Genomic DNA, 27,608 nt, shown 5'->3' with positions numbered 1-27,608 from the left:
TGTTCTGAACATGTAGTATATTATTTAGATTTTTGTTTTGTTGTATTGGTTCACCTGAAATTTAATTAAAATTCTGTTTTCCTTTTAAATTTTCACTTACTGACGTCAGTTCCCTACATGCATTGATGATCTAGAAGCTGTAAACTAACAGCTTTGCTTGCTTTGCAGCACTTGCAGCAATAATATTCTTGTGGAGAAAACAAAGTGCATAAAACATATTGGGGTAAACCTTCAAAGAATCCACCACACTATATTTCAACTGCAGCATATAAACTGCATCTCAGGTAACTAAAACAACACAAATTCTCCAAGAAAATACCATGGTCATGGTCATAACATGAGCAGCATAGCTGTAGCTCTGTATATTTGTGTGTGTGTGATGTCACCTTCCTCGTTTGTGTGGTTGAGCTCAGAGGATTAGGGATGTATTTACTGAATGAAGAAAAAGGTCAAACGGTGTAGGAGGAATGGCTGTGTGCTGGGTGGCTCACGGATGTCATTACATAAAAGGCATGGTGGTCTGAAATGTTGCAGAACTCTGAATGGTTTTCATTAAGTTGATTGTAGCTCCATGTAGATGTGTCTGGGACTGTTCTCAGAGCTCGTACTGAGATACGTAAAGTTTGCATTTAGCGATGTAAACATTAGACTAGTCTATGATTTCAGTGTTTTGCATTGGGTTGTGTACCAGTAATCAAGTGTCAGCCTGGTTCTCCTTGTATTCCACAGTGACTGTTTGTAAAACCCTTCTAGGCATAGTTTAGATTGATATACTGCAGCATTACTGGCTCACACTGAATATCAGATGTTGGTCATATTGTCCACCCATATTAAGACGTTCCTCTCTGACACAAGCTACAGAGAACTTCTTGTAGTTAAATCTAATTTCTTCAGCTTGAATACACAATAAATGTCTCATCAGTTTCAGAGTTGCTGTGCTTTGTATGGCGTGTCACCCTACCACAAGGAACCTATAACACTGAAAGGTTTTTATCACTGTGCAGGGCTTTAGTGAAGAGTTTGGATGTCCTGTGATGATGGACATGCTTATACAAAGAATTCTCCATCATAAAAGAGAAAAATGTTGGAGGAACAACAATCCTGAACCTTGAATTTTGTATGGATGGCCCATCACTTTGGTAATGACTGAAATATCTCAGTCACCACTGGATGGATTATCACTAAATTTTGTACATTTTGATAATGATGATACGTAGAGAATGAAGCCTGCTGACTTTGGTGATTCTCTCCTCTAGCGTCACCATGTGGTTGATTGACTTGTGGTCTTAAATTAGATGATGCAGCTGTTATTGGATGGTCTGCAAGGAAACTTATGGGTATTCATGCCCTTCTCACGATAAACTGTATTAACTTTGGTGTTCCCTCCACCTGCCATCTAGAACCATCATCACACCAACAATTCAATTTGTCCATTAATTTGGTTAATAAAGCATAAGCAAACTAAAGAAAATTGTCTAAAAACTTTGTGTTTAGTGCAACGTTATTTCATCTCTGTTTTGGCTACGTTTAAAGTAACTTAATATCAGCCCTGCAACGGTTTATGCACACAATTAGACCTCTTCTCAGGAACAGTAGGTGTGCACAGACTAGGCATGTAAGAAAATATGCATTGTAACACATAAGTTTTGTGATGCTTCTGATTCTCAAAAACACTATTGCTTTTTAATTACCGTAATAGTTTACATGGAAAGATTTGTAGCAGTGTCCATTTTGTGTTGTATTTGAACCTCCAACAGCTAGATGGCAGCACCATAATCTGTCTTCGCCTGTTTGACTCTTCCAAGTCATCATAACATTGTCAGCTATGACAGAAGAATTAAGCCCTGTACCCCACACTGTGATACTGTACAGTTTGACATCATGTTGAACTTTGTATCGTGGGACGTATTGTATCGACAGATTTTTGCCGATACACAACAATAGTACAGACTGTGATTGACTGACACCTCAGCTCTCCTGAGGGCATAACTTATCTTCATCAGTGTCTTTGTAATACTTTTTATCAGTATTTCGTACCCACCCATTTAATCAGGCAGAGTAAATTAAAACACCTGTGTGTATATGTGCTGAACATATTGGAGTAAAAATAGTGGACTAGCCTTGGCCAGTAAAATCCCATAATCTTTCAATTTATTTTTCAGTGAAACTGTCTGTGTTGAAAGTGTGATCACAGAAGACAAACATTTGATGCTTTGATCCTTAACTAAATGAAAGAAAATGTTTGTTGACGGGCTCTGACCCAAGTCGCTGCCACTATGAAGTAACAAAATAAGATTTTTGAGCTGAACAACATAATGAGGTTCTAAATGTAGTATCCATGATCTAACACTCTGCCCTCAGTAAACAAACCAACCATCAAATAAATTCATGTAAATCAAGTGTGAAATTTATGCTGCTTTTCACCACATAATTGTTTCATCTTCATCTGATTCCTAATTACGTGAGCATTGTGTCTGTGTAAACACTGCCATTGTTCACATTTAATATGTGCTCAGATTCAGCACTCCAGAAATCAACCTATTCATAGAACGTGTTGGTTGCAATTATATAAACACTCAACCTTTCACTCAAGAGAGACAGAGTGGAGGGACAAGGTGGAGAATAAAAGGAACAGAAGACAAGTGATGTTAAAATGAACATTTATAATGACTCTTTGTTGCCGTCGCAAAAATAATCTTTAAAAAACAATTCAATTATTAACACTGAAATGCTGACTTCACTGGTAGTCCACGAGTCATAAAACACAACTCACTGAATTTCTTTTACAAACACAGTACTACAGTTACATTAAATAGTCATTACCGTTAAATCTATTAATGAATAATGTTCAAATAAACTAATAATAAAAACAATGACACTTTTAAAATCCTCTCATTCCCTCACCGTAGTAGCTGTTGTCGTTTTATCAACAGTGTATCATTTAGAAAATATACTGCTTCTGAGATGTTTCTCTGACAAAAGCAGAAAACAGACTGGCAGCATAACAATAATGGCACATGAGCTCAAACGTCCTACAATTAGGGTGATGTTTTTCAAGGGGAGTGGAAATGGGACGTAACCATTCCAGTGATCTAACATTTAGTTATGTAGGCTGGCTGCCTTTTGGCTCAGTATGGAATTATTTGGCACTCTTGCTGACAATATTTGCCACAGAAAGCTTTCACACTTTTTCTAAAATGGCACAAGAAGACATTTTCCTTTCATTTCTCAATATACTCAGTGAACATTTTCATTTTAAAAGACATACAAATGCTGTCCTAGAAAGCCCTTTAGGTAGTTAACACTGTGGACTTTCACAGATTCTCCTCGTCACAAATGAAAGACAGAACTGCTGTCATTAGTATCAAAGAGAAATGCACCCAATTGACAACATCACTTTTCTTAGGTTGGAATATTTGATCTTATGCTGTCAGTCCATTTTTTTTCTGAGATGGACAGAACAGAGGTTAAACGAAGCAAAACCAAGCTCCCAAAAGAAAATTTACAATGACATGAAAATGGTTGCAAGGTACTGGCATGCTTTCTTCAGTTTACACTTAAGCAAAGCGATCAACCCTGCAGAATTGTCCAGATAACCAGAAAAAAACAAAAGAACAGTCTCGCAGAGTTTAACAGTAAAAGTGGTGTAAAATATCCAACACATACATGAGTTCTTGGGGATGGAGAAGGTCAACCAAGTTCATGGGAGGTTCAGAGGGTCAAAGACAAAAATGGCCTCATATCTGGTTGGCAAAGAATCCTGTGTTTTCTCAGACGAAAGGGCTCAGAAATACCTTAATCCGTTTAAAGGGCGGACACAGTAGCAGGTGCTCAGTGTGATGAAATCGTGATATTGTGTGGGCTGAGTGAGTGAGACTCAGTGAGAAGAGGTTGTAAGAGAGGAGCAAGCAGCCTTAGCCAGTTTGTAGCTTTTAAAACCAGTCCTACCCTTCCTGCAGAAGGGCTCCGTGGGGGGGGGCGGATGAACGTCCAGGATACATTTGGGGTGAAAATAAAAACAAACATAAAAACTTTTGGAATGATACTGTAACTCGTTTGGTATTCAAATGTGAAGCAGTAAATGCAATGACAGGGATTCGTACCACAAAATATCAATTATGTAACTAGGCCACTCAAAGTCTGATAGGTTTCCTCTGTGATTTTTATCATGTTGAGGTGGCAGAGGCAATCTTCATTTTGCTGGTGCCGATCTGACTGTTCATCATAAGAGCCAGACCTTGAGCTTGCATCCCTCAGTACCTTCAGCCCAATGCTTCGATCCCAATTCGCTGGAGAACTGAAAGCCGTATTCTAATTTGTAATTTAAAGCAAAAACAGGATGCAAAAGTGTACAGATCGCCCCTGGTTTCTCGTGCTGGTTAAAAACAAAGCACTCAGTGATTGACACAAACCTCTGCTGAAGGGAATGTGAAGGAGAAGCCTTCAAGTGAGGAAACAGGTGCTACTTCTCTATTTTGTCTGTGACTCCAGCCCTTTCCATCATTCATAAGACCCAACGGGATTTGGGAATAAACAAATAAAAGAAACATCAGAGCAACAGCAAAGAATGGCAAAAACAAACAAACAAACAAAAAAAACTATTGAAAGCCAACATGGTTTGCTTCATTTCACACCCAATATGACCCACTGATCAGTAAAGTGCATTTATGCAACACCAAACAAACAAGATAATGTTGACAGCGAATCGGAAGTTGTGTTAAAACATATCTGGATCATGACTATGGCCGTGAGAGGCCTACCTGACTATAGCTGAAATCTGTTATTGACATAGATATTAACTCTACATGTATCTGACATTCCTGCCCTGAATTTACATTAAAGACATTCGACATAAATTAAAAACAAAAAACAACGACAAAAAAAAGAGTAAATGGGTACATTCATAGATTAGATCTGGGCTTTGAAGCTGTGACATAAAAAACTAAAAACATTATGGGACAGGTTATATGAGGTTCAACCTGTTTGTAAAAGAAATGAGTGCCTGATATCCTAAAAAAAAAGCAAAACACAAGGAGCCAATGCACTGAATAACATTTTCACGTTTGCTTGTTTCACATTTTAATACTCCTCACTGTACCTAAAAATTAAAATGTCTTCTCTGATGATATGCAGAGAGATGAACTTCATTGATGAGAATTGGGTCTGAGATGTGCGTGTGTTTGTATGTGTGTGTCTTTTTTTGTTTTTTTTGGGCCAACATGACAATAATGAACTCCCTCCCAACTCACGACATAAAAAAAAAAACAAAAAAACAAGTTCTTCAACATGAGGCGAGTAAACTTAAGTGCTTTACATTTGACTGCATGCAGTGTTATGCCTTTGAATGTTGCGAGACAACCTCGCAAATTTTTGTAATTTTTTTTCCTCCATAATTTACTTTGATACCATGCAATAGAAGACGTGCAAAAAGATAACACCTAACTCCACAAACACATTTTTGATTGTTAATGGTATGTTATGAATGCTTATAACATGTTATGCTTAGTCCATGCTGGCCTATAGAGACATTTTGTGAGACAGCAGTACTTAAGCCACAGGTCAAACAAACACACAAGGGATGCATGGAGTGTAAAACAACATGGATCCATAAAAATCACAATCTTTAACTCTTACTCTATGTACCTATGGGATAAAACAATGCACAAAAAGTTCTTTGTCCTTTGTTTTCTTAAATAATGTATTTGATTATCTTTTCTTAACTTAAAAGACAGTGTTTGATTGGCACTTGATCAGCACTTCTAAACAAGTTATTGATATCTAACATTTGATCGCACATCTACAATTTCAGAAGCTGCGGAGGTCTAGTTTGGCACAGGTTGTACTATGGAGTCTATTATTACTTTTACTAACTTACCAATACTGTATAGTATTCTATACACCTCGTTTTATGCTCCAGCCTTTTAGAGCATGTTTCTAATCAACAGACCAGACATCTTTTCAACTAAAATATTTTGTATAGTTTACTTATCAAATAGCAGCATTTTCATAACTTACAAAAAGTACATGTAAACCTATTCATTCAAAATCTTAGTAATTTCAAAGGTTCATACAACAGACATAAAACACAAAACAGGACAACATGCTACTATATTGCTTCCAATATTCTTTACATTTTCTTACTGTCAAACTAAATCATCAATGACAGAAATATGGACACCACCGGATGATGATGAGTCATCATAATGCACAAACAAATCGCGAAGCTAATCTTAATCAGGCTTAGTTGGCACTCTCATCATCCACACGAATATAACATAGTTCACATTGTATTGACAACGCTGGACTGCATTTGGACTACAAACTAGAATAGCTACAATAAAGTACATATAGATCATATGACATGACATATTGTATTCCACAGAAATGAATTCTAGTCATTTTCAGATAAGAGGATATGCATAAAGGATGTCATTTTTTCGGCTTGAGGTCACGAACAAGTTTCCACCTTACTCTCTCTATCTTATGCATTCTTTCCTTACTATGCTTTGTTTAAAAGGCCGAAACTTGAGTTAAGTTTGTTCAGCCAACACATGAATATTTAGTCAACCAAGATTTGCCTTCTTTGGAAGAAAAAAATAACACTTTCTCTTCCCTTAAAAGGCCATAGTTCATGGTCTAAACTGTTCTAAATCCTACTTGTTCTTCTTATAGAGGGAATTTGATACTTTGAACTAACATTGCTGGTTGGTCTTGTGGGTGTCACAGTTTTGGAGGCAGGTGCTTTCTGTGCATTTTAGCCTTGTGAACTCCACGGCCTGGGAAAATATTTTCATACCCTTATGACCTATAGTGCATAACTCCCACCAGCAGCACACCCAGCACACCGCCCATGAGAAGACAAGACAGGAGGAAGGAGAAAGAGGGGGAGAGCAAAGTGAAGGAAGAAGCACAGACAGGGATTAGGACACAGGAGGAATCTCAGGAGAGTGAGAAACAGCAACATGCAGGGGAATAAAATGTTGAGAGAAAGAGGAAAGTTAATGAAGGGCAGAGAGAAATACTATTTGGCACAAAGTATAGATCAGAGAGCTTAGGAGAGCTCTCTGCAGTCAAGCAGTCCAGTTGCATTGATAAAACATCCCCTTGTTTTGTGCTTGTATCTTATTATATGCTAAAATCTCGGGCAGTAAAAAGTTATCTTATGCTATGATTTCATTTGTGGCCAGATTGTAGTTACGGATGACTGTGAAGCCTTCCAGAAGACAAAGGAAAGATTTCAGTTAGGAAGAAAGGCTCACTGTTGCAATAGCCACGTGTAATGTTCAGACACAAAGAGTTGTTTTAAACACTTTCAAATCCATTTACTTTCAAACATGAATTGTGAAAATGAAAAGGCTATTCTTAAATACCCCCCTCCCAAAAACAAACAAACAAACAAAAAAATGAAAAAAGAAAAAAGAAAAAAAAAAAAAAAAACAAGAGTGGTTTTGATTTTCTTGGACACCACTCAGCACCAACCCTCACAGCCGTGCATTCAGGAAGCTGATCATAGAGCTTGGGTTGATGGGGACACTTGAAAGATGTCTTTAGAGCGGGGACGTAATAGGACTGGAGAATACAGTGCAGGAAAATGTGGTGGGAACAATTTGATCAGAAAACTTCCGCTAATTTAAGTGCAGTGCATTGGTAAACAGACACGTCACAAGACGCTGGAGTATAAATGCTCTTGTGGAGATATCCCTTCTGTCAGTATTGGTAGGTCTTGTGTGTGTGACATATATGTGCACATTAAAATATACTCACATCCCAGCGGGGACAGACACGCTTTACATTGTGTTCTTAATGTCTCACAGTGCAGTCTTCAGAGACCCAGTGTACTCAGGATGAACACCATGGATAGCAGCACAGAAGGAGGCCAAGGTAATCTTCGAGTGCTCTAGACAATTAGCCTCCCTGCATTAGACAAACAATTGCCCATAAAAGACAATGATGCCAAAACATTTTATGTTTTACTACATGCTCCACCCGAAGTTAGTGAGCATTTTGGGAACGATAACAGGCTGCCTGGATGAACTGCAAAATCGTTTCCTTTTTTTTTTCTTTTTTTTTTTTTGTCTTGATGCAAATTGGGAAGGATGGCTCACAGAAAATGTGAGTCCAAACCTTCTTTTCAAGTGTCATTCTACTTCCCTTTTATTAGTGTGTGTCTCTTGAATATTTGGTACCCTTAATGTAAAGGCAATAGTATCTTTGTTCACAGATATTGGTTCATACAGTTTTTCTTATCAAAATGCTTTTGTAGTGCTTTGTTCTTTTTGCGAACTGAACTGGTTAGACATTGCTCCAACGTAGTCTGAGCTTTAAGTTAAGTCCTTGGGAGTTACAAATGGCTAAGGCAAAAACATTGTCAGGTTAAATCTTGAGTATGGCCAATTTCTTTTTTTTCCAAAAAAAAAAAAAAAATTAAAAAAAGGCATTGGGAGTGAGGATGAAATATTAAGACTGGATTGCTTTTCATCGTGAAATGCTGAAATCAGTCCTTTTTCTTTAGGTGAGAGGGTGGGTCAGATCTGATGGGCTATTAATGGCTGGATGACACATCAGCATTTTTACATCACGTAAAGAGAATAGTCGCCAGAGAGATTCTGATTTCATGGTAAAGGAGATATAAACCTAATCCTATAGCACCAAGAACGGGTTAAAGAACAACATATTTCTGTGTGTTTGTAGCTGTGACTGAATATGCAAATATGTTTCAGTGTTTGTGGGTTTGTGGGAGCATTATCTATGTATGTTCATGTAAAATATATTTATACATTCCTGTGTGTCTCCTCTATCCTCTCACATTGATTATTTAACCCCTGAACTATACTTGCAGACAGCAACAGTGAAGTTCAGACCGGGTTTGAGTTATACATTTCTTTCACTGCAACACAATATTTGATCCCTGTAAATAAAAAATAGGCTAATATTGTTTTTACATTCAGATCAACCTGTATTCACAGGTTTAAATAATCTATTTGTGTTTGAATGAGACCATGTCAATAAATAAACGAAATATGAAAATAAAAAATACCCAAATTTAGAAACTTCAATTATATGATATGAGCCAGAATCCAACATATGTCAACATAGATATGATTTCTTTAAAGAAATTATACTCAGATTGCTTCCCTATAGATAGAGATGACCTCAGGTGCTTGTCATAAAACCTCTCCCCTGTTAACAATGCCTTGTGCATTGTATACAAAGAACAAGGTTTAGAAAACAGCTCTATCAGCTGGCTGGAACTTCATGTGACATGCTCAACTCACCGGGAGCTGAGGTTTGCAACTGAAATTAAAACCAACAAAACCCAAAGAGAAAAAAGAAAACAAAACAGCTATGAGGTTTTGGAGGAGGGTGAAACCCTGCAGCCTCACCCTTGAATCTGCAGCTTGGCAGTGGACCAGTTCACCTTACTCTGATCACCATCGTCAAAAGGACTCGACACAAACTTTTAAAAAACATCAGGACGTCAGTCCTAAAAACACATTCACATATCACACACACTTATCTTGGTTGTCTCCCCCACCTCCTCCTTTATGATTCTCTCATTTGATACTGATATATTGAACAGATATTTGGACTTTTCTTTTTTCATATTCATTGTGACCCTCTCAATTCCCTTCTATCTCTGTCTTCATCCTTTCCTTCTTTCCTCTTTTTCCTTTTAGCCCACCTTTTGTGGGTTGGTAGCACGCACGCCCTGCTCGTAAGTGATCCGCTGGCTGATCAGATACTGCGCTGCTTGCGTAGCGGCTGGCGACCCTGTTATGGTAACTTTACGGTTCCGAGTACCAGGAATGAACTCGCCCTTTTTAGAGATCTGGATGCGGGCTCCTGTTAGCTCCTGGTACTCTACCAGCGTTTTCCCTCCTTTCCCCAAAATGGCACCAACTAGATTCTCGGGCACAGCAATTTCAACCACGTCCTTGGCCCCATCTGCCAGCTTCTCTGTTGCCAGTAGGGAGGAGGCCATCAGTGGGGATGAAGCATTTAGGTAACCATTGGAAGCCCCTGTAGCAGCTGCTAGAGAACCCAGGGAGAACCCCCCAAGGCCTGTAGCAGGGTGGCCAGCACTGCTGGAGGCATCGCTAGCATAGGAGGCCAGTAGGTTAGCTGCAGCAGCGGCAGCCGGGTTAGCGCTGGCGGCTACTGCAGCAAGGACCCCAGAAGCAGCTGCAGGGTTGAGGCCCAGGCCCAGGGTGTTAGTGTTGTAGCCGTAGCTGGCCAGTGTATTGAGTGCTGAGGTGATGGCCAGCAGATCATTGCCAGAGAAGCTGGACATGGCGGCAGGAAAGGCGCCCATTCCCGTCAAGCCGGCCTGGCCCAGAAGGCTGGAGGCAGTGGCAGCTGCCGCGGCTGCATTGGGCAGCACCTCGGCCGTATTAGCGTAGGGGGAGCCGGTGGGGTTGGAGTTGGCCACTGGGCCGGAGACATTGGAATAGCTGATGTTGAGGCAGCTGCTGCTCTGAGGGTCCTCCTGGATCTTCTGTACTATGATTTCCACAGCTTTGCGGTTCTGCTCAGGCTCCCCACTGATGGTTACCACTCGCTCCTGCAGGTTGATGCCATCTGGCTTCTGGGAAAGCTGCACCCAAGCCCCTGACTGCTCCATCACTGCCTTCACTGTGGCTCCACCCTTTCCAATGATGAGCCCAGCTGTGCTATTGGGCACGATCAACTTGGCCTGTAAGAATCAGAAAGATTCAAGTAGCAATAAGAGGTAACAAAAACAACTTGACAGCATATATGGCTGACAGAAAGAGAGCTATCTCTCACTGAGTTAGAGTACTACACCAGCCCCCGCTTTACTCAGCGATTTGTTAATCCCAGGGGTTTAGGCTGCAGCTGCCACATGGCTCTGTCTAGCTATGAAAGACTGTAGGTAAAAATAACCACATACCCTCACATTTTCCTGACCCTACCAGACTGTGGGTCATGGCCCAGAGAACAACTAAGACTGGTGACTAATAAACAAGGTGTCCTGGAAGTGAACTGTTCTTACCACATAGTGACCACACACCCTCATGACCCTACTGGCTGTACAGTATCTCACCTGTTTAACACGGTCAGGGTTGACAGTGGTCTGAGGCTGCAGTATGCTGACTGGTTCGGGTTTCTGGGCACTCTGGGGCATCTCGCGGACTTTCTCTGCAATAAAGTTGTGGACACCATTGAGGGCTTCGACTGTACCCTGTATCAGACAGACACGTTCTGTTGTTCCTGTGATGAGAGAGGAAGAAAGGGACAAACAAAAGTAATCAGTTGTAATGTGCTCTGAGTGGATACTTGGCAAGCAGATTTGAGGGATTTGCAATCGGCTCTACTAAAATCTACATTATATATTAAGATGCCTTGGCAACGAAAAATGTTCCTTGACATTTCTCAAAGAGACCCAATTACTAAGCTATTCCCTGCCTTTTCCATTTACACAATCAACAGAGAAACAGCTGAAAGAAAGAACCATGCTTGCTTAGCGAGCCACGGGGGGGGGGAGGATTCCTCTTCAATGATGTAACTCTTTCAGTGCTGTAGTACTGAGTCTGTCCTTGCCTTGCAGCTCTAATAGACTAAACACACACTTGTTCCTCCTCCAGGCTTCTTTCTACACCCACACTGACAACCCAACCGGCATTCCGTTGCCATGGTAAAGGGGCCGAGCCGTGGAAACAGGTGATGCAACAGCGAGTCCTTTATACTTGCTTGCATGATTTTTAAAACACTATCCCTTTTGTGTTAACCTTTCTGCCTTGCTCTCATGAACATTCCACTGTTCTTTGGTGGAAGCAAATATGAAAGGTCTCTTTTCTTGGATGACCTAACAGACAGCATAAATCTAAATATTGCTTTTTATCACTATCACATTTTAGTGTGGGGAAAGGGTCTAATTCCCAAAAAATATAAAAATTCTAATCCCCAATGTAAAGTTCGTTGTTAATCTTATGTCTAAAAAGTGCTGCTCTACTTCATCATTGTCACGCCCATCTCTTCATCAAGTGAATTTTGAAATTACAAGACTGAGTGGCACACACATCTGCATCAGCACTTTGGTAACCCTAAAATAAATCCAGGGAAATTAGCCAAAGTTAAACTGACTGGCTTTATGCCATAAATCTAATAATGGATTTAAAATAGTCAGTTCAAGCATATCAAGAAAGCAAAACGAGGAAAAGGGCATCTAACTTGCAATTGACATTATTTCCTTAGTTTCTTAGTTAAATTGCTAATGATAGATATATAATACAACATAATGCACATTTACATTTAACTTTTGGACATGCAAGTCCCACACATTTGGCCCTATTTCTGAGTGACTGGAAACTGGAAAATGACAGTACAAAGTACATTTACGCAAGTACTGTTCGTAAGTACAACAATACTGACTACTAGCATTTGTACCAAAGTAGTACAAATGTACAACAATATCCTCTTGTATACAACTCAGCTCCATTTCAAATCCTGCTGAAAGACAAATGAGCTACAAATGAAATCTCTTAGAAAACTGGACAGAGGCACAGCTGGCAAACAGTTGGTGTTATTGTGCACCTGCCTGTCATTCTTGGAGTGACAAAGTTATTGACTTAAGCCTGTGAATACAAACACTTCACCTGTTGCAGATCTTTATATTATCTTTATGTTTTATATTCATCATGCTTGCTCGGGGGTTCAGGTTCTGGGTCTCTGTAAAGCATCTAGAGACAATTTTGATTGTATAAGGTGCTATATAAATAAATTGAAATTGAAATAAAACATTATTCCCAACATTTCAAAATGACAACAGATACAATTCATTATATGAATCATATGTATGGAGATTTTGAAGCAGTGACTGCAGTGGACATTTTCAAAAGACCTAAAATCCAGGGTCAGTGGTTTGAAAATGAATGAGATAAACAATGTTATTTTCTATTTCCTCTTATTTTCCATGCTTTCTATTAATGGTGAATATGATGGTAAAATGAATTTGTGTGTGAAATGGAGCACTGTGTATATATATATATATACATATATACGGTAGATAGATAGAGAGAGAGAGAGAGAGAGAGAGAGAGAGAGAGAGAGAGAGAGAGAGAGAGAGAGAGGAGTGCCTTGTGACTGGAGGTTTGCCGGTTCGATTCCACCCCGGACTGGCAAAAAAACTTGGGTGTGGTGGAGTGACTAATAATTCTAATAATTACTAATGTAATTGATGTGCCCTTCAGCAAGGAACTTAACCGCCTCCCCCCATTTGCTCCCAAAGCAGAGCCCAGTGCTCCTGTGTGTTTCACTGCATGTTGCATGTTGCATCATCAGTCAGTGATGGGTCAAATGCAGAGAAGTAATTTCCCAGCTTGGGATTAATAAATAAAAAATATAAAACACGAGGAAGTTGGAAGTTGAAAGACCAAATTACACTGGAGGTTAATATAAAAAAATTGTGGCATACAGACAATGGTCTCGTTCTGACTTATTGGGATTTATTTAGACTGAACAATCTTCTTCCAGTGATAAACTAGGTCATCTTGAGTGATGCAACACATCCTTAGAAGACATAATGCCTTGAGTAATCATTGCTTTTTCACCACTTTTCCAACATTCATCACTGGGTGAGAAAGTCCTTCTACTTTGCTTAAAGCAGCTTCTATTTAATTATCTCTGCATCAGGAAAGGCTTCCAGGTCAGTTTATCCTAAAGCAAAATACCACAATATATGACTACAGCTTTTGTCCCTGATAAGACACTAAAACAGAAAATTAAACTAGCTGCATTTTGCATTTTCACTTGACTCAATTTACCTGCATCACTCATTTACTTTTTGTTCTCTCTTTGAGGCTGACAAACTTCATGATAAAAACTCTGGAGTTTGAGCTGCAGAAAAAGTTAACTCGTCCTCTTGTTGGCAGGAAGGGAGAAAAATATGTCAGTGCCCAGGAGAGCACACATCTCAGCCTTCAGCTTTCCCTCTGAGAGCAATGACTCTCAGGTCATCTGTCTTGATCCTGAAGGAAGAAAGTCTCAGTACTTCTGCATTATTGCCTGAGCTTTTTTGTGACGAGAATCTGCCCCTGCGTTAGCTTGTCCAAATCCTCTGTCTGATTTATTCAGACTGTTGCCACGCCACACATTAAGTATCACCCATAATTATAGTCATCACGTCGACAGATTTTTAAAGTAATTATTCACACTACAAATTGAGCTGGAATGTTTTTGTTGGAAATCCCAGTGCTGAATATATTCATCATATCACGTTGTTGCCATATGGCATGCTATTCTAAAATGTTCACACTGAAATGTGGGGATCTTTTGTAGAATAGCATTTATATCAGTAAATCAGGAACAGTTTCTTGGACAACTTTTACATTACATCACACACTTCCCAGAAGTTCCCAGCACTCCCTGTTGCCCTCTTTGAAAAAACATAGCAAACACACCATGCTTGTTACAGACTTTTTCAAAGACAAAGAGTCCATCCATCCATTTTCTATACCGCTTATCCGTCAGGGTCACGGGGGGGCTGGAGCCTATCCCAGCTGACTACGGGCGAGAGGGAGGGTACACCCTGGAGCGGTTGCAAGTCAAATGCAGGGCTGACACACACAGACAGACAACCACACACTCTCACACTCACACCTAGGGGCAATGCAGAGTAGCCAATGAATCTAATGTGCATGTTTTTGGGATTGTGGGAGGAAGCCGGAGTACCCGGAGAAAACCCACACAGGCACAGGGAGAACATGCAAACTCCACATAGAAGGGCCCAGACCGGGATTCAAACCTGGAACCCTCTTGCTGTGAGATGACAGTGCTAACCACTTCACCACCCACAAAGAGTCAAATATGCCATTAAATTACATTAATTCTTTAATTGGTCGTGCAGCTGGTCCTGGTACCTTTTGGAATAAGACACAGCAGCTTTCAGGACTGCGGTAATGAAGGATCACTAAAATACACCAAGGATTTTACTTTGCTTTACTTTGCTTCGGACTCCTTTCAAAAACTGATGAACACTTAAACATACATATCAGAAAAACAGAACTGAATACATCAAAAAAATCAAATATTAGAGAGGCTTGAGAAGCAGACACAACTGAAAACAAGATGTGAACTGAAAATCTGGGGGCTGCATGACACTGTCCTCCAGTTTCATGAGAGGACGTACTGCTGTTCGAAGCAGCAAGTTCAGTTCCATACTAATGCTAACTGTGGCAAAGGCCAACATTTGCAGATTATAAATGCCAGATTTCTGGCAGTATTGTTGATGAACTCCATGTACCATGATGCAAGTACAACATAAATCCAGGAGCTAGACAAAGTTTAATTATAAATTAATTAAATTTCCAGAAATTCTGGAAATGTCTTCTTTTATTTTTTCCCATGGTGGTGAAGCCTAACTTTTTGTGTATTCAAAATAGTGATTTATTTGCTGTGTATTGCCGGCATTACTCAATACTTAACTGACATCCACAATTGAAGCCTACAAAGCAAATATCTGGCAACATAGTAAATGTGTTTCATTAGTGGGCAGGAGAACAGAAGCAGAAAATAGTTCATCTCTACCTACAGACTCCTCATAAATGCCTAGTCCTCACTTCTTGAATTTCCTTATTAATCAATATGTTTTTAAAGGGCTGGCTATTTGTTAGCCAGGGAACCAGCCAAATCTGCAAGCTCAAGTTTCATTTGCTCAAACAGATATATCTGGGCCCCCTCCCGTTCAGATGGATTTCCCTCCACCCTGGTTTGTGACGGGCCAGTCACAACCATCTATCTAATATGGTGCAAGTTTGTTACAGTTATTTTAAACAGTCTATGCTTTGCTTTCTGTGAGTCAGTGGGTTCTTTTGTATGATGTAAGCTAGTGGTAAGTAAAAAACACATAGTCCACCTTAGCAGTCCACTAAAATCTGTTGATTTGATAGCGTCATAACTGCTTTGTAATAAAGTTAATAGCAGCTTCCCTGAACTAAGATTCAGCAAATAACCTTACATTTCACCTGTGAGTTTTATGTTCTTTGGTCATGTTAACTAGCTCAGTGCTAAATCACACATTTTGCTGCTGTGATGTGTTATTATGGTGCTTTTTCTTGGAAAGACTTTCCCTTCTCTTTCTCTGATTCACCTTATTCTGCCTGGCTTCCACTTCTGATTGGCTTACCTTGATATTCTAACCTTAACATGTCAGAATTCAACTTTGGCAAAGTCAGAGTCTCAACCGGCAGCAAAGAACTGTGTGTGGTTGAAGCCTCAAACTGATTTCTGTGTGCATCATATTTTGATCTGCCCACACTCAGCACTGGCAGATGATGGTCATTTGCCTGCCTTTCCCTTTAATCAACTAACCTTTGACAACTCCAAAAAAAAAAAAGAAAAAAAAATGCAGCAGCTGTTTTGTTGCTGTCTATTACAATGACACATCCAATATTGTGCTTGCATATTGGGCAAAGAGAGACACTTACTCTCCAACACAACATTAGCACCCTAAAGCAGAACAATACTTCAAAATACTACAGTGTACAGCGTAGTGTAACAACAATACTGGTGACCAACTTTCATCAGAAAATGTTGTTGTTCACAAGAGGCACAAATATTAATCTGGAAAAAGAAAAGAGTCCAATTTGTCCTTCCTTCTTGAGAGAAGTCCTACAGGGAGCATTACTGAATATATACTGCATATGGAGATACAACTGAAAGTGTACCTTTGGTGTAGTTTCCTTACTCCTTTTTAGGGAAATACCTAAACTTATACTCTAATGTATATAGAAGTGTTTTCTAGTATGAGGTCACATATTGTGACTGATGTTTTAATGATCAGATAATGGAAAACATACACCCTGTGTGACATCACAGCGGCCTCATCTGTTCGGGCTGTACAGAGTAACTCAATACATGTACATGGCCAGAGGCCAGCTGCACAAAGCAAAGGGTTTGAAGTTTTGTTTCTAAGTTTATGTTCAAATCGTGAACTCCCACGACTCTCTCTGCAGCTGCTTAAATATGCGGATGTGTGTAAGTAGGTGTGAGTCGGTGTGTGTATGTGCTGAATGCACAGTACGAGTGGGTGAATGCATAGCGTGCTGCCTTTATGGGGGCTCGAGTAATGCAGCCACGCAACAGTTCAAATGTGTTCAAATCAAACAATAAAAACAAAAACTGTGCTGATGTGTAGGGAGGCACGCATGCAAACAAAATTTTAACAGGAGTATGATGTCATCTTATCTGGCCTGAACTCTCCCAACTACCAGGAACCAAATCTGAGAGAAACAGTGAGTGGGGAGGAGGAAAGAGGAAACTTGGCGTGTGTTGGCCCAGCTTGAGTACAGCTGGGAGAGGGGTCATGTCCACAGAGAGAGATTGAAACAGGCTATTTCTGGGCCTGCCCCCCTGTCCCCTCGCTCGCATACAATCATGCATCATCCACACCCTTCACTATCTCTGCTCATCCATCTCAGTCCACTACGGCAGGGCACAGTTGTACAGCTCCCATCAGAACCTTTGAATTCACGGTCTCATGTCTTAGACTGTCGAATGGGAGATGTGAGGTGGGTGGGAGTCTCAGACTGAGTTATCACAGAGGACTGCAGAAGAAAATGGCTGCACCGGTTGTTGTCCCTTGATTTCTCTAGTGTGCGATTGTGCTGTAGTTTGAGTATGCTCCGTCCACCACAGGATGTGAGATGAGGGTGTGAACTGTATGTAATGGCTTTAGCATGATATATTAGCCTAAACTGCAGCTGATTCAACAATGAAACTAAATGTAACTGATACATCTGACATACTGAAATCCTTTCCACTTAAAATTCAGGACAGAATGTCTTTTATTATCATCCATATGTTACTGTTACAAACTTCACCAAGCTGCCCATACTTAATACAACTGTTTTTTTAAGGTTTAGTCTCTGCTGACTTCTAAGCTATTGTGCAGTGTACAGTAGCAGTCGTTTCATTTTACTTGTGTGGGCCAGAACAACCACCCAATCAAATTCTTGCCAGCACCCTCTCCCTGAACTCCTCTTCTCACTCATCACGATAATGAGTAGGGGGATGGGCAGAGCAGGTGGTGGCCTATGAACACATCCACAATCCAAAGAGAGAAATAAGGATACATATCACTCCTTTCATTTGTTCCTATTCCAATGAAGAAGCCATACTCCATACTCCATTCCCTTAAACATAAGCGGCCTTGTGCGTAGAGAATTTCGAGCTGTGTTTCCTGAACACACGTCCTTTCATGATCGCTAAAAGAAACATGGTGGAAGAAAAATTACAGGAAAAATATTTGCTAGCACATCTTTTTTTCCTCTCTCCCAGTGCTCAGTAATTCTCTGCCACAGTTCAGTCAGTCCAGTATATCACATACAACGCCCAACAGAACAGGTCAAATTCAAACCATATTGTGGTCATTGTTCAGCAATATTTTGTGCTCTATATAATCTGAAGACTCTTTTTCAGCTGACATTTCAGAGGTCACAGGCCACATCTCTGTCATCACTATTTTATAGTAGCTGCTCACAGTAATCAGAGAACAGAATCCTATACTCCTATAAAATCTCTAGTATTTCTCATATGCATATTTTATGCTACTTACATTTCATAGGTCATGTGTACTGATACTGACTTCCTGTGTAAAGAAGTTATTATATGTTCTATATATATATATATATATATACAGTAAAAAGTATACTGCTACACAGGGATTATTTGCTTGCATCAGTTTTCACAGACAACATCTGGGCCTAATAAGCAGTGAGACGCTCAGCACCTGTTATTTTTCAGCAGGTTGAAGCCTCCTCTGAGGCATGAAGGACAAACAACCAGACTCCACTACAACTCAAGCATTTCTGTTTGGGGGATAAGACAGTCGCGCTTTGACCTCCATGTGATAAGGGTCACTGAGCTGCATGGGAGTCCCTCCCTTATTGCCATTTTTTTGTGTTAGGCTCTACTGGACAATCAGTTAATGGATTCGATGTACAGTGTGCGTCCTCTGCATCACAGAATTTGTGCTAATTTTTAGGAGGAAAATAGCAGTTCTATGAAAATTTTCTAGACAAGTGAGACAGTTCTTGTAATGCATGGACACAAAACGATGAATACTGTAAAATAAATAAATAAAACGCAACCAAGAAAAAAACGCAGCTAGCTAAGACACTGCAACTTAATTGAAGCTGAAATTGCCTGCAGACATCAGTGCTGCATCTGAGATCAAGCATGTTTAGTCCCTCAAGGACATAAGGATAATCAAGTTCAAAGTGTTTATGATTGGTGCATGATTGAAATGGACTGCAATTACTCATGGGAAGTCAAAAGAAAAGGACGTATCACATGCATTGCTCCCTCAGACAGCTCCTCTCACATATTCATAAGGCTTTATGATCATCAGTTTTAATTACTGAGTGTCCATTCTTACCTGGGTAGAAGTCTTTGGATTTGGACAGTTTAATGGTGGCACCCGTCTCTTTCTGCAGTTGTACGATGGTCTGGCCGCCCTTGCCAATTATAGAGCCGGCTGCATAGCTGGGGATCAGCACCTTCAGGAAGTACTCACCCTCCTCTGGGGGAGAAATACACAAAGTGGGAAAGGGTCACATCTCGTACAGTAGCTCTGTGCATCATCATATACCCCATAATGTTAAACAGTGCCCAAGAACCTGAACAAGCAAAACTTCACCATGGAAGTATATAGCTTTGACATACATATACGCAAAAAGGCAGTAACAATATTTTTGTTTGTATTTCCCTGATGAAAGAAAGAAAATTTTGGCTTTTGAGTTCTCTATAACTTTCAGTGCATTCACATTTTATCAGAGATCGGTGACATGTTCTGTGTCCTGTCCCAGATTTCTTGTGGAGTAAATGATGACCTCCTTTCCAGTTTGCAGAGGTCTAATTTTAACTGTTTTCAAGGAGTTATAGCAACGTCTGACTAAATACAAAGCCGGGTCCAGTGTTACTGATCAGCCACACTTGAATAAAAGGAGTGTTGCTCAACAGTTCAATCTGAATGCGCAGCGTTGCTTGTTTTTTCTGTGGAAGAAAGTTACATGCAGAGGACTAAATGCAGACACATGAAGTCATTATCCATGCGGTTCATGAATGCCACTACAGAGTGATCCTTCTCGATTAACAGACGTAAGAAGAACATATGGGAACCAATCCCACAGATTTGTTCAAAGGCTATGCTGCCAAGATGGTCTAAATCTCCTCCATTTTGGAAGAGGCTTCTGTGGCTTACAGGGGCTTGTAGCAGTCAGTGATTGACACCACGTCAGTTATAGAATTGGAAGTCAAACATGTTTCTCCCCTTCAGTTGGGAAAGTTGCTTTTCCTGCAATGCTAATTAGGAATTAATCAGCACCAAAGTAGGCAAAGTATCCGTCCAAGAAAACCCTGATCACATTGAGTGCGCTAATCTAGCAAAAAGCAATCAACCACATATTGAGCATGGACCTGAACATAATTAAAGAATCTGCCAACAATACATCACACGTATTAAATTTATAGATGTGGTTGTGATTCCCCACTGAATTCCAAATATTATATCGATGACATCATGGTAAACAGCGCTGATACAAATAATCTCCTCTGCATGCTGATTTCGATGCAATGACGTCATGTTCGATTCTTTTCAGCTGCCTCAAGGGTGACGTCACTCAAGCGGGCAGAGATGTAAAAAGGCACTGTCCATCTCTGTAGATTTCTGATACATTTTCAAGCGTAGTGTGATACAGATTTTCGAGCACGGGCGGCAAGTTACACGGTCCGTCACCGTGTCACTGTGTCCCGTGTTTTGTGGGGGGTATCAAATGTGGAGCTTGACTGGCATGGTTGGGAGAAAAGACGGATGGATGGAGGTGGACCGCCCTGCACTGAGACCAACCTGTTGCCTCAGTAATGCACTCATTAGATCCAGATGTGAATGAACATGGCACTGTGACATTAAGGAATTTCACAGCCTAGATGTTAGCTCTTCTCCTTATTGCATTAATATGCCCCTCATGTTCCATTCAGACACAGGCTTGTTTTCGTGCACATCATCCATAACCAATATACAAATATACAGACAATGACATGATTATTAACGGAATTCACTTTGGATTTAGTTGAATGGTTGTGAAGACAATCCAAAATCGCAGAACATATTATACTCACATTTACCTGAAAACACAGACATTAAACTAAAATTTATTTGACAATTTACGTGTGTGTGTATATATATATATACACACACACATACACACACACGTATTTTTCTGAGAAAACCCTAAAAGAAAATAGATGCTATTTTCTTCTATGGGTCGTGTTATCTTTAGATGTTCATTCTATATTGCAGTCAGCTCCCCGCTTTTCTCACAACGAATAGCAATAAAATGACCTTGGTGGGAAAAATAAAGATCATGCATGTCTGACACAGTCATTGTAAAGCTTTAGAGCCCTCAGTCCTATCAGAATAAATCTGATATCGTAGCCACACAAAGAATTTAAATTGAACAATGCTGAATGCAAAGACCTGTTGTTGACAGACGAGCCAAAGCCCACTGCGTAACTTTCTGCTCATCTTCAACCAGAGTAAACCCAGCAGGAGAAGAAGCCACTAAGATTCCCTCCATTGCCCTCACAGCCACGTTTGCTGTCATTAGTCAATAATTAATTCTGTCCTAGTGTCACAGATCACAGTAACAGGTTTTAATGGCATCATGTGGTAGAGTAAACATGGCAATCTGTTGCTGCAATCCGCCAGGGAACAAGAGCAGTGGGCCACACTGGGAAGCTGAGCCAGTGGGGTGTTAGTTCAAACCCCTGCTCCCAATACTGGAAGGATGGCTTGGAGGAGAGACACAGAGCCAAATGTGTTTAGTTAAGTCACTCAAGGGGGGTGGGTCAGGAAGAAATGCCTTGTGACCGTCCTCCCTCCTTCTCACTACCCTTCCAAGTACCCATTCTGCATTTTAATGGACTAACCTGCCGCTGACAGGAAGCAAGGACGATGGAGCAAAAATGAGCAATAACGGCCAAATGAGATTTGGGTGTATGAAATTGTAGCCTAGCGTAATGGATAAATTCAACAAGTCAGACAAAAGAGTTTGAGGCTTACCCATTCTGAGATCTGCTGCTTCTCAAGTCCTCTGTCAGATCGCCATCAATGCCGGGGCACAATCTCTAAAGGGGATCTTAACATTAGCCTAGGCATAGGTGCAACGGTAGTGTTCAGGAATGCGGCCAGTCGACTTTTTCACGAGGTCTAATTCATCAGTGGATGCAGAAAAAGAGATTTCACCGCAGCATCCGAGCCATGCCTGCAGCTGGCCAGAGCCTCAATTGTCTGAGAAAATGCTAATGCAGGCTCTCAGTGTTTTCAGTGAAAGACGGCACGCATTGTTCAAGCCTGCATCGGTTTGAGGGGGGGGGGGTCTTCCCTGCCGCATCACCCTTTTCACTGCTCTCATCCATATTCATCGAGTGGCCTGTCCGTCTGCAGCAGCACGTAAGACTGACACCTCGCTCGGCCAATGGGTAGCCTCCTCCTTCCAGCACGTCATGTCCCCACCCCCCAATGCTAGTCCCAAAAAATTGAATTTTCTCCCCTACTCCGCCTCTTTTGACGCAGCACTATAAAGTATGGCAGTCCATTCACTCACTTTTTTTAGTGGAAAGTGACAAAGGTGAAGTGGCTGGGGGAGCGGGCTTCAGCAGTGAATGGGGAAGCATGTAGAGTGACCTTCAACAGTGGCTGAAGAGGTGTATGGATAACATAAGCAGATGATGAAGGAGGTGGAGGAGGAGTGATCTGAGACAGCGTGCCTTACGCTACCCACCCTCCTTCCCTCCTTTCCCCCACCCCCAATCCCTTAGACGGCCATGTTTGAGAGGGCGGAGGGGCTCATCAACCATTGCAAATGGCAGTGCCGCAGAATGGTGGAGGGGGGTGATGAAGCCAATCACTACGCCTATAAATCTTACACCGAGAGGTATTTTAAGTGACTGAATGTGTGTAAAAACTGCATGTGTGTAAGTGTCTGAGTGTGGACACATGCAGTCCGCTTTCATTTACTAGTGCTTTCCAGGGAACCTGTAAGAAAGGAAAAATCTTTCCTCCTGGCTGCTTATTATTTTCATCCACAAATCAAACACTAATATCGTGGCCTGTTTGGTGTTGGAAAGGATGCCTTCCAGAAAATTCTCCCATTCTCATTCACTGAGGGATGCTGTAGTATATAGACACAGCCTCCCTGTAGACTTCACTCCCTCTCACAGTCTATCTATCTCTCCTTTTCTCTCTGCTTTGCTCTGTCTTCATTTCTATCGCTCTCTCTCATTCTCTCTTTCACTGCCACCTGGCAAATTCACAGTCCGCTCACGTCACATCGCTCTGCAAGGGCACCTGTGTCCTTCCCACCAAAAATAAAAAAATATGCTCACATTCCTGTGCCAACCTTTCCATTAGCAACATTACGAGATCATACCTAATCCCTCAGCCACGCAACCTTTTGCAAGGCACATGCTTGCCAGCAACATGGGCTCAGAGTATGGGTAATTAGAAAGAGAAATGAATGAAAGATCTTCATTTTGAGGAGAGAAGGGCATTGCTGATAAAAGAGGAGTAATTCCACTCATTCAGTGTCCACAGCTCTTAATGCACAGCGAGGGGCTCAGCTTTGAAAGAGCACAGGCTTTCTTCTCTTTGTTGCAACTGCCAGTCATGTTAATGATCAGTTCGGTAGGAATAACGTGATCAATATCAGACGTAGTCGAGGGGTTGGTCATTACAGGGATGACTGAGGATTGTCAGGCTGTCTACCACTACTGCAAGAAAGGCTGTGAATTTGCAGTGTTACACATGATGCGTATATATGATGCAAAAATTGGAGGTGATGTTAAAATGCACTAAATGAAACATCTGTTTGATGGAGCAGTCTTTACAAGTGGCCTTAATGTGCATTTCATGTGAACATACAGCATACAGTCAGGGAGCTTGTGTCCCTGAGCTCAGCCTGTAGTGCTGTGCTCCCGGTCATCTCCCAGATTTGCAGCTTTTCTTCCCAGTTAAACACTCACAGAATGACCACAAGATTGGCTGACATTTCACCTCTGTAAATCTAATTTTGGTGAGCCACTGCATATGCTTACACCTTTGAGACAACGATAAGCTTACTTGTACCACAGAGACGTCATTTTTTTTTGGAGAGAACGCCTAAATACATTGAATGTGAGCATAATAAAGGGTCTGTGGATATGTGCCTGCTTTTGCACTGTGCCTGAATATCAGTTCATCTTTTTTTGTCATTGTCCAGCATTAAAAGGTTAAGCTTATCACAACAAATTATTAACACGACACAGTACAACATTATGTTACACAAATTTTGCATCCTAAAATTTATATATGTATATTGATACTATACAAAATAGGGGCATCTGGGCAATAGGGTACGTGAGACACTTAGGCTGTGCATTAAAAAAAAATGCATCAAAAAAACATGAAGTTAGTGGCAAAATGGTGTGCAATACCGTTATAGAAATGACAGCAGTAAAAAGTTAGAGCTGTCTGTGTAAATTATGTATTTTTAGTATTTATTAAGATTTCCCAAATACAGTTTCACACTGTGTAGCTATTCATCCTGGATGGAATCATGATGAAGTCTCTGTGTTACAACTGAATGGTGAGAAACAGAAACACCATATGACTTCTCTGTTCTACAGTGATTTTAGGGGTGCTAATGGAGGACACTTGGGAGCTGAATCTGCACTAAAATACTGTCTGGAGGCACAAGGGTCCTTATGCGTCTTGCTGAAATTACATTTCTGGGGTGCAGTGAGGTGCAGCAAAGACACACTCTTGCTGTTGGAATAGGACATAATGCTGCTATCATCGAGTGGCAGTGTGTCTGGGACACAAAGACAGACAAAGCAAATTTCAGTAACATATGGTGAAGAATCTGCCTGTTCTCCACGGACGTCTAATTAACATTAAGTCCCTATGAGCTGCAGACCATAACAGTCACAAGCTGAAATAAGATGTACAGTGGCTGGCATACTGAATCAGCCATCATCCTCAGCGCTGCACTCCGACATCTTACTGAGGAGTTATAAAGCAAGTGTGCACCTCCTTGTTGATTCTATATTGGCCACAACTATTTCTCCTCCAGAAGAAAAAAGAAATCAGGATCATTTTATTGAAAACTGAGCTACAGTGTCTCTGTAGTCCTCTCCACCCTATTCACTACTCTCTCATTTCATAACATCTCTCAGCTCATAACATGTCCAGTCAAGTCCAGTCTATTATATTTCAATTTAAATATGAGTTCAGACTGCCATGTAAGGACAGATGGAACAAAACACTTTTTTTCCCCCAAGAAATGTACCAATGTGTAAACATGCACACCACCCACATCCACCGGGAGTTCAACCAGACTAAAAGTTTTATGGCAAAAATCATGTGTAACAAAAATACCAAACAGATGCTGAGATTTGGCTTCAAGATCAACTCACCTTAACATTTGTAAGGAGAGCTGTAAATCTGCATTGTTCTTATTTTTTTCAGCCGTGGAGCAGAAGAATATTCCCCTAAGAGCTCCCAGACCACTCACAAATCAACACTGAACTGTCCAGGATCAAAGAGTGGTTCCCTTAAAGGCTGAACAGACACTTTCTACCTTGTCTTCAGGATGATGAGGCCATTAAGGTATTTTAAAGCTAAAGGATAGCATGTCAGAGGGAGACATATTTGTACTGTACCAAGGCTTGTAGGTGACATGTTCCCAAACTGTAAGGGCCCCGAGAAGATGTTTAACTTCATTACTGTTTCACAATAAGAAACTGCAATGACATTTCTCTCATGTTTTCTCTTTCTACTTCTATTATCTGTCACCAATGCCTCAGGAAAAAAAATATGCAAATTTATCTTTGGCCTCCGTAAAGGAAAGCATGAGGGAATCCCTGTCTTAGACTACAACGCCTCCAGTACAAACACTGATGAACTGAGAGTTACTGAGAAGACTTCTTTGTAATGCTAAAGCCTCGGCACACAAACCAGACTTCAAAGCGCACCTCCAGATGTGAAACACAGAGGTGACTGGGTTCAAATTCAAAGCTGACCTGAGCTGAGGAGGCCACTCACTCAGTCAGTCAGTCAGTCAGTCAGGCTACCTGTTCTCCCTGCTGCAACACGCTGCATAACGAAGTGCCAGCTGCACAGGTGCTGCATGTACTTTGTTTGCATGCAGTGTGGTGGTAGTGAGGGCAGTGTTTGGCTCTTATACTTCCATCCCTGCATGCAAAGGAACTGTCTTCAGTTGGAGGGGACACGGTGGATGGGTTGCTTCTTGATGTGAATCTCTCTTACCTCCAGTGTTGGTGCGCTTGGTACAGCCGGCCTCCTCCACTGGAGTTTCCAGCGGTCGTTTACGGGAGTCCGCATTATCAGCTTCCATGAGGGGCTGCTGCAGGCTGTGAAGGTTAGGATTTGAGTATATCCCGTTATGGTCCACGGCTGCTCCACCACCACCGGCCATCATCATTTTTGCAGCCCGGAGCTGGAGATAAATTTGTGCTATTCCCCTTCAAACACACAGCGCCCTCACTACCACATAGCCTGATAACGCGCACCGTGATATGAACGACAAGTTTTGGAGGGCTGGAAACGGTCTCAAAGAGATCAAAATGTCAGACAAGACCGGGACCAGGATCTCCTCTTTCCGCTGCTCTACTGGTCGTCCCTCACAGAGCTAAATATATAAATCCCATTGAGTGAAACGCGCTCATTTAACGCGCTCGCCGTCGCTCCAACGGCATGATCCTTATTGTTGACGCGCAAAACAACCCCGCGCCTTAAAATAACGCAACACAGCAGTCGGAGAGCCTATCAGCCATTAAAACAAGTGGAACAGCTTCGCAGAGGCAAGGCGCTGGAAGAAAAAAAAAAACAGCTTTCCTAGGTCATCTTCACGTCATGTTTCTGTGTGGAGTCCTCGCTGTGATAAGTGCAGCTGTTGTTATTGTTGCCTTTGTAGTGCAAGAGGGGAGAAATAGAGTTTGGGAGCTCCAGAGAGGACTACAGTGCCACTGACCGGCCGAAAGACGAGGCCACTGAAGCAGAGATGCATTTGATGTGAAGGAAGCGATTCTCCTTGTCATCTCGCTATCTGTTTTTAAAACGGTGAAAAATTACTACATTGCTTTTCTATTCAATTGGGGTTTTTTTTGTTTGTTTTTTTACGAACCTCAAAATGAAACATCTCAGCTAAGATAGTAACAGCAGTATCTGTAGTATTATAACACCAAGCACCGACAAAGTTATCTGGACTTAACGTGAGTGCAGGTATCGCCTTGGATTAGGATATCATAATTATCATGAACATGTGTTGTATTCTCCTCATTTTGCAGGCTGTATTAAAGTGTTGTGATTTTCTGAACTTACTGTTCTAATACTGCCTTTACCCACTTAGTCATTATGTTTACATTACTGATGATTATTTATCAGCACCAATAGTCATCCATCACAGTATGGTTATCACATCATAATATTGTAGCATAGTGATACACTACGTCACACTCAACTGGTTTCTGTGTTGACTTGTTAAAAGTAAATTCTGAAATTTAGCATCAAAGTCAAATCCAAAACAGCAGCT

General features: G+C 41.0%; 1 protein-coding gene across 2 annotated transcripts; it reads right to left on the bottom strand.

Moving 5' to 3' along the window:
* Positions 1-8,414: 8,414 nt before the first annotated feature.
* On the bottom strand, positions 8,415-27,423 carry nova1 (NOVA alternative splicing regulator 1). 2 transcript variants are annotated; one of them, XM_046411423.1, is made up of 4 exons: positions 26,324-27,423; positions 19,394-19,537; positions 11,063-11,229; positions 8,415-10,693 (listed from the first exon to the last, which is right to left on the bottom strand). In XM_046411423.1, the coding sequence occupies exons 1-4, from the start codon at positions 26,496-26,498 to the stop codon at positions 9,674-9,676; spliced, it is 1,506 nt and encodes a 501-aa protein (XP_046267379.1). In that variant the 5' UTR covers positions 26,499-27,423; the 3' UTR covers positions 8,415-9,673. The 2 variants fall into 2 exon arrangements, with proteins under 2 accessions (XP_046267379.1, XP_046267380.1); XM_046411424.1 differs by lacking the exon at positions 26,324-27,423 and adding an exon at positions 22,079-22,503.
* Between the last annotated feature and the right edge of the window lie 185 nt (positions 27,424-27,608).

Source organism: Scatophagus argus, chromosome 14, assembly GCF_020382885.2.
Source record: "Scatophagus argus isolate fScaArg1 chromosome 14, fScaArg1.pri, whole genome shotgun sequence".
NCBI classification, from domain to species: Eukaryota; Metazoa; Chordata; class Actinopteri; family Scatophagidae; genus Scatophagus; species Scatophagus argus.
Note: the sequence above shows the minus strand (reverse complement) of the source record. Positions and strands in the feature narration are given on the sequence as shown.

Bases quoted from the DNA above. Each gene is read 5' to 3' on its own strand.
- nova1 (XM_046411423.1), bottom strand. From the start codon at position 26,498: ATGATGATGGCCGGTGGTGGTGGAGCAGCCGTGGACCATAACGGGATA. The intron at 11,230-19,393 runs GTAAGAATGGAC...CTCTCATCACAG, and splicing joins ATCCAAAGACTTCTACCCAG to GAACAACAGAACGTGTCTGT. The intron at 10,694-11,062 runs GTGAGATACTGT...TGATTCTTACAG, and splicing joins ACCCTGACCGTGTTAAACAG to GCCAAGTTGATCGTGCCCAA.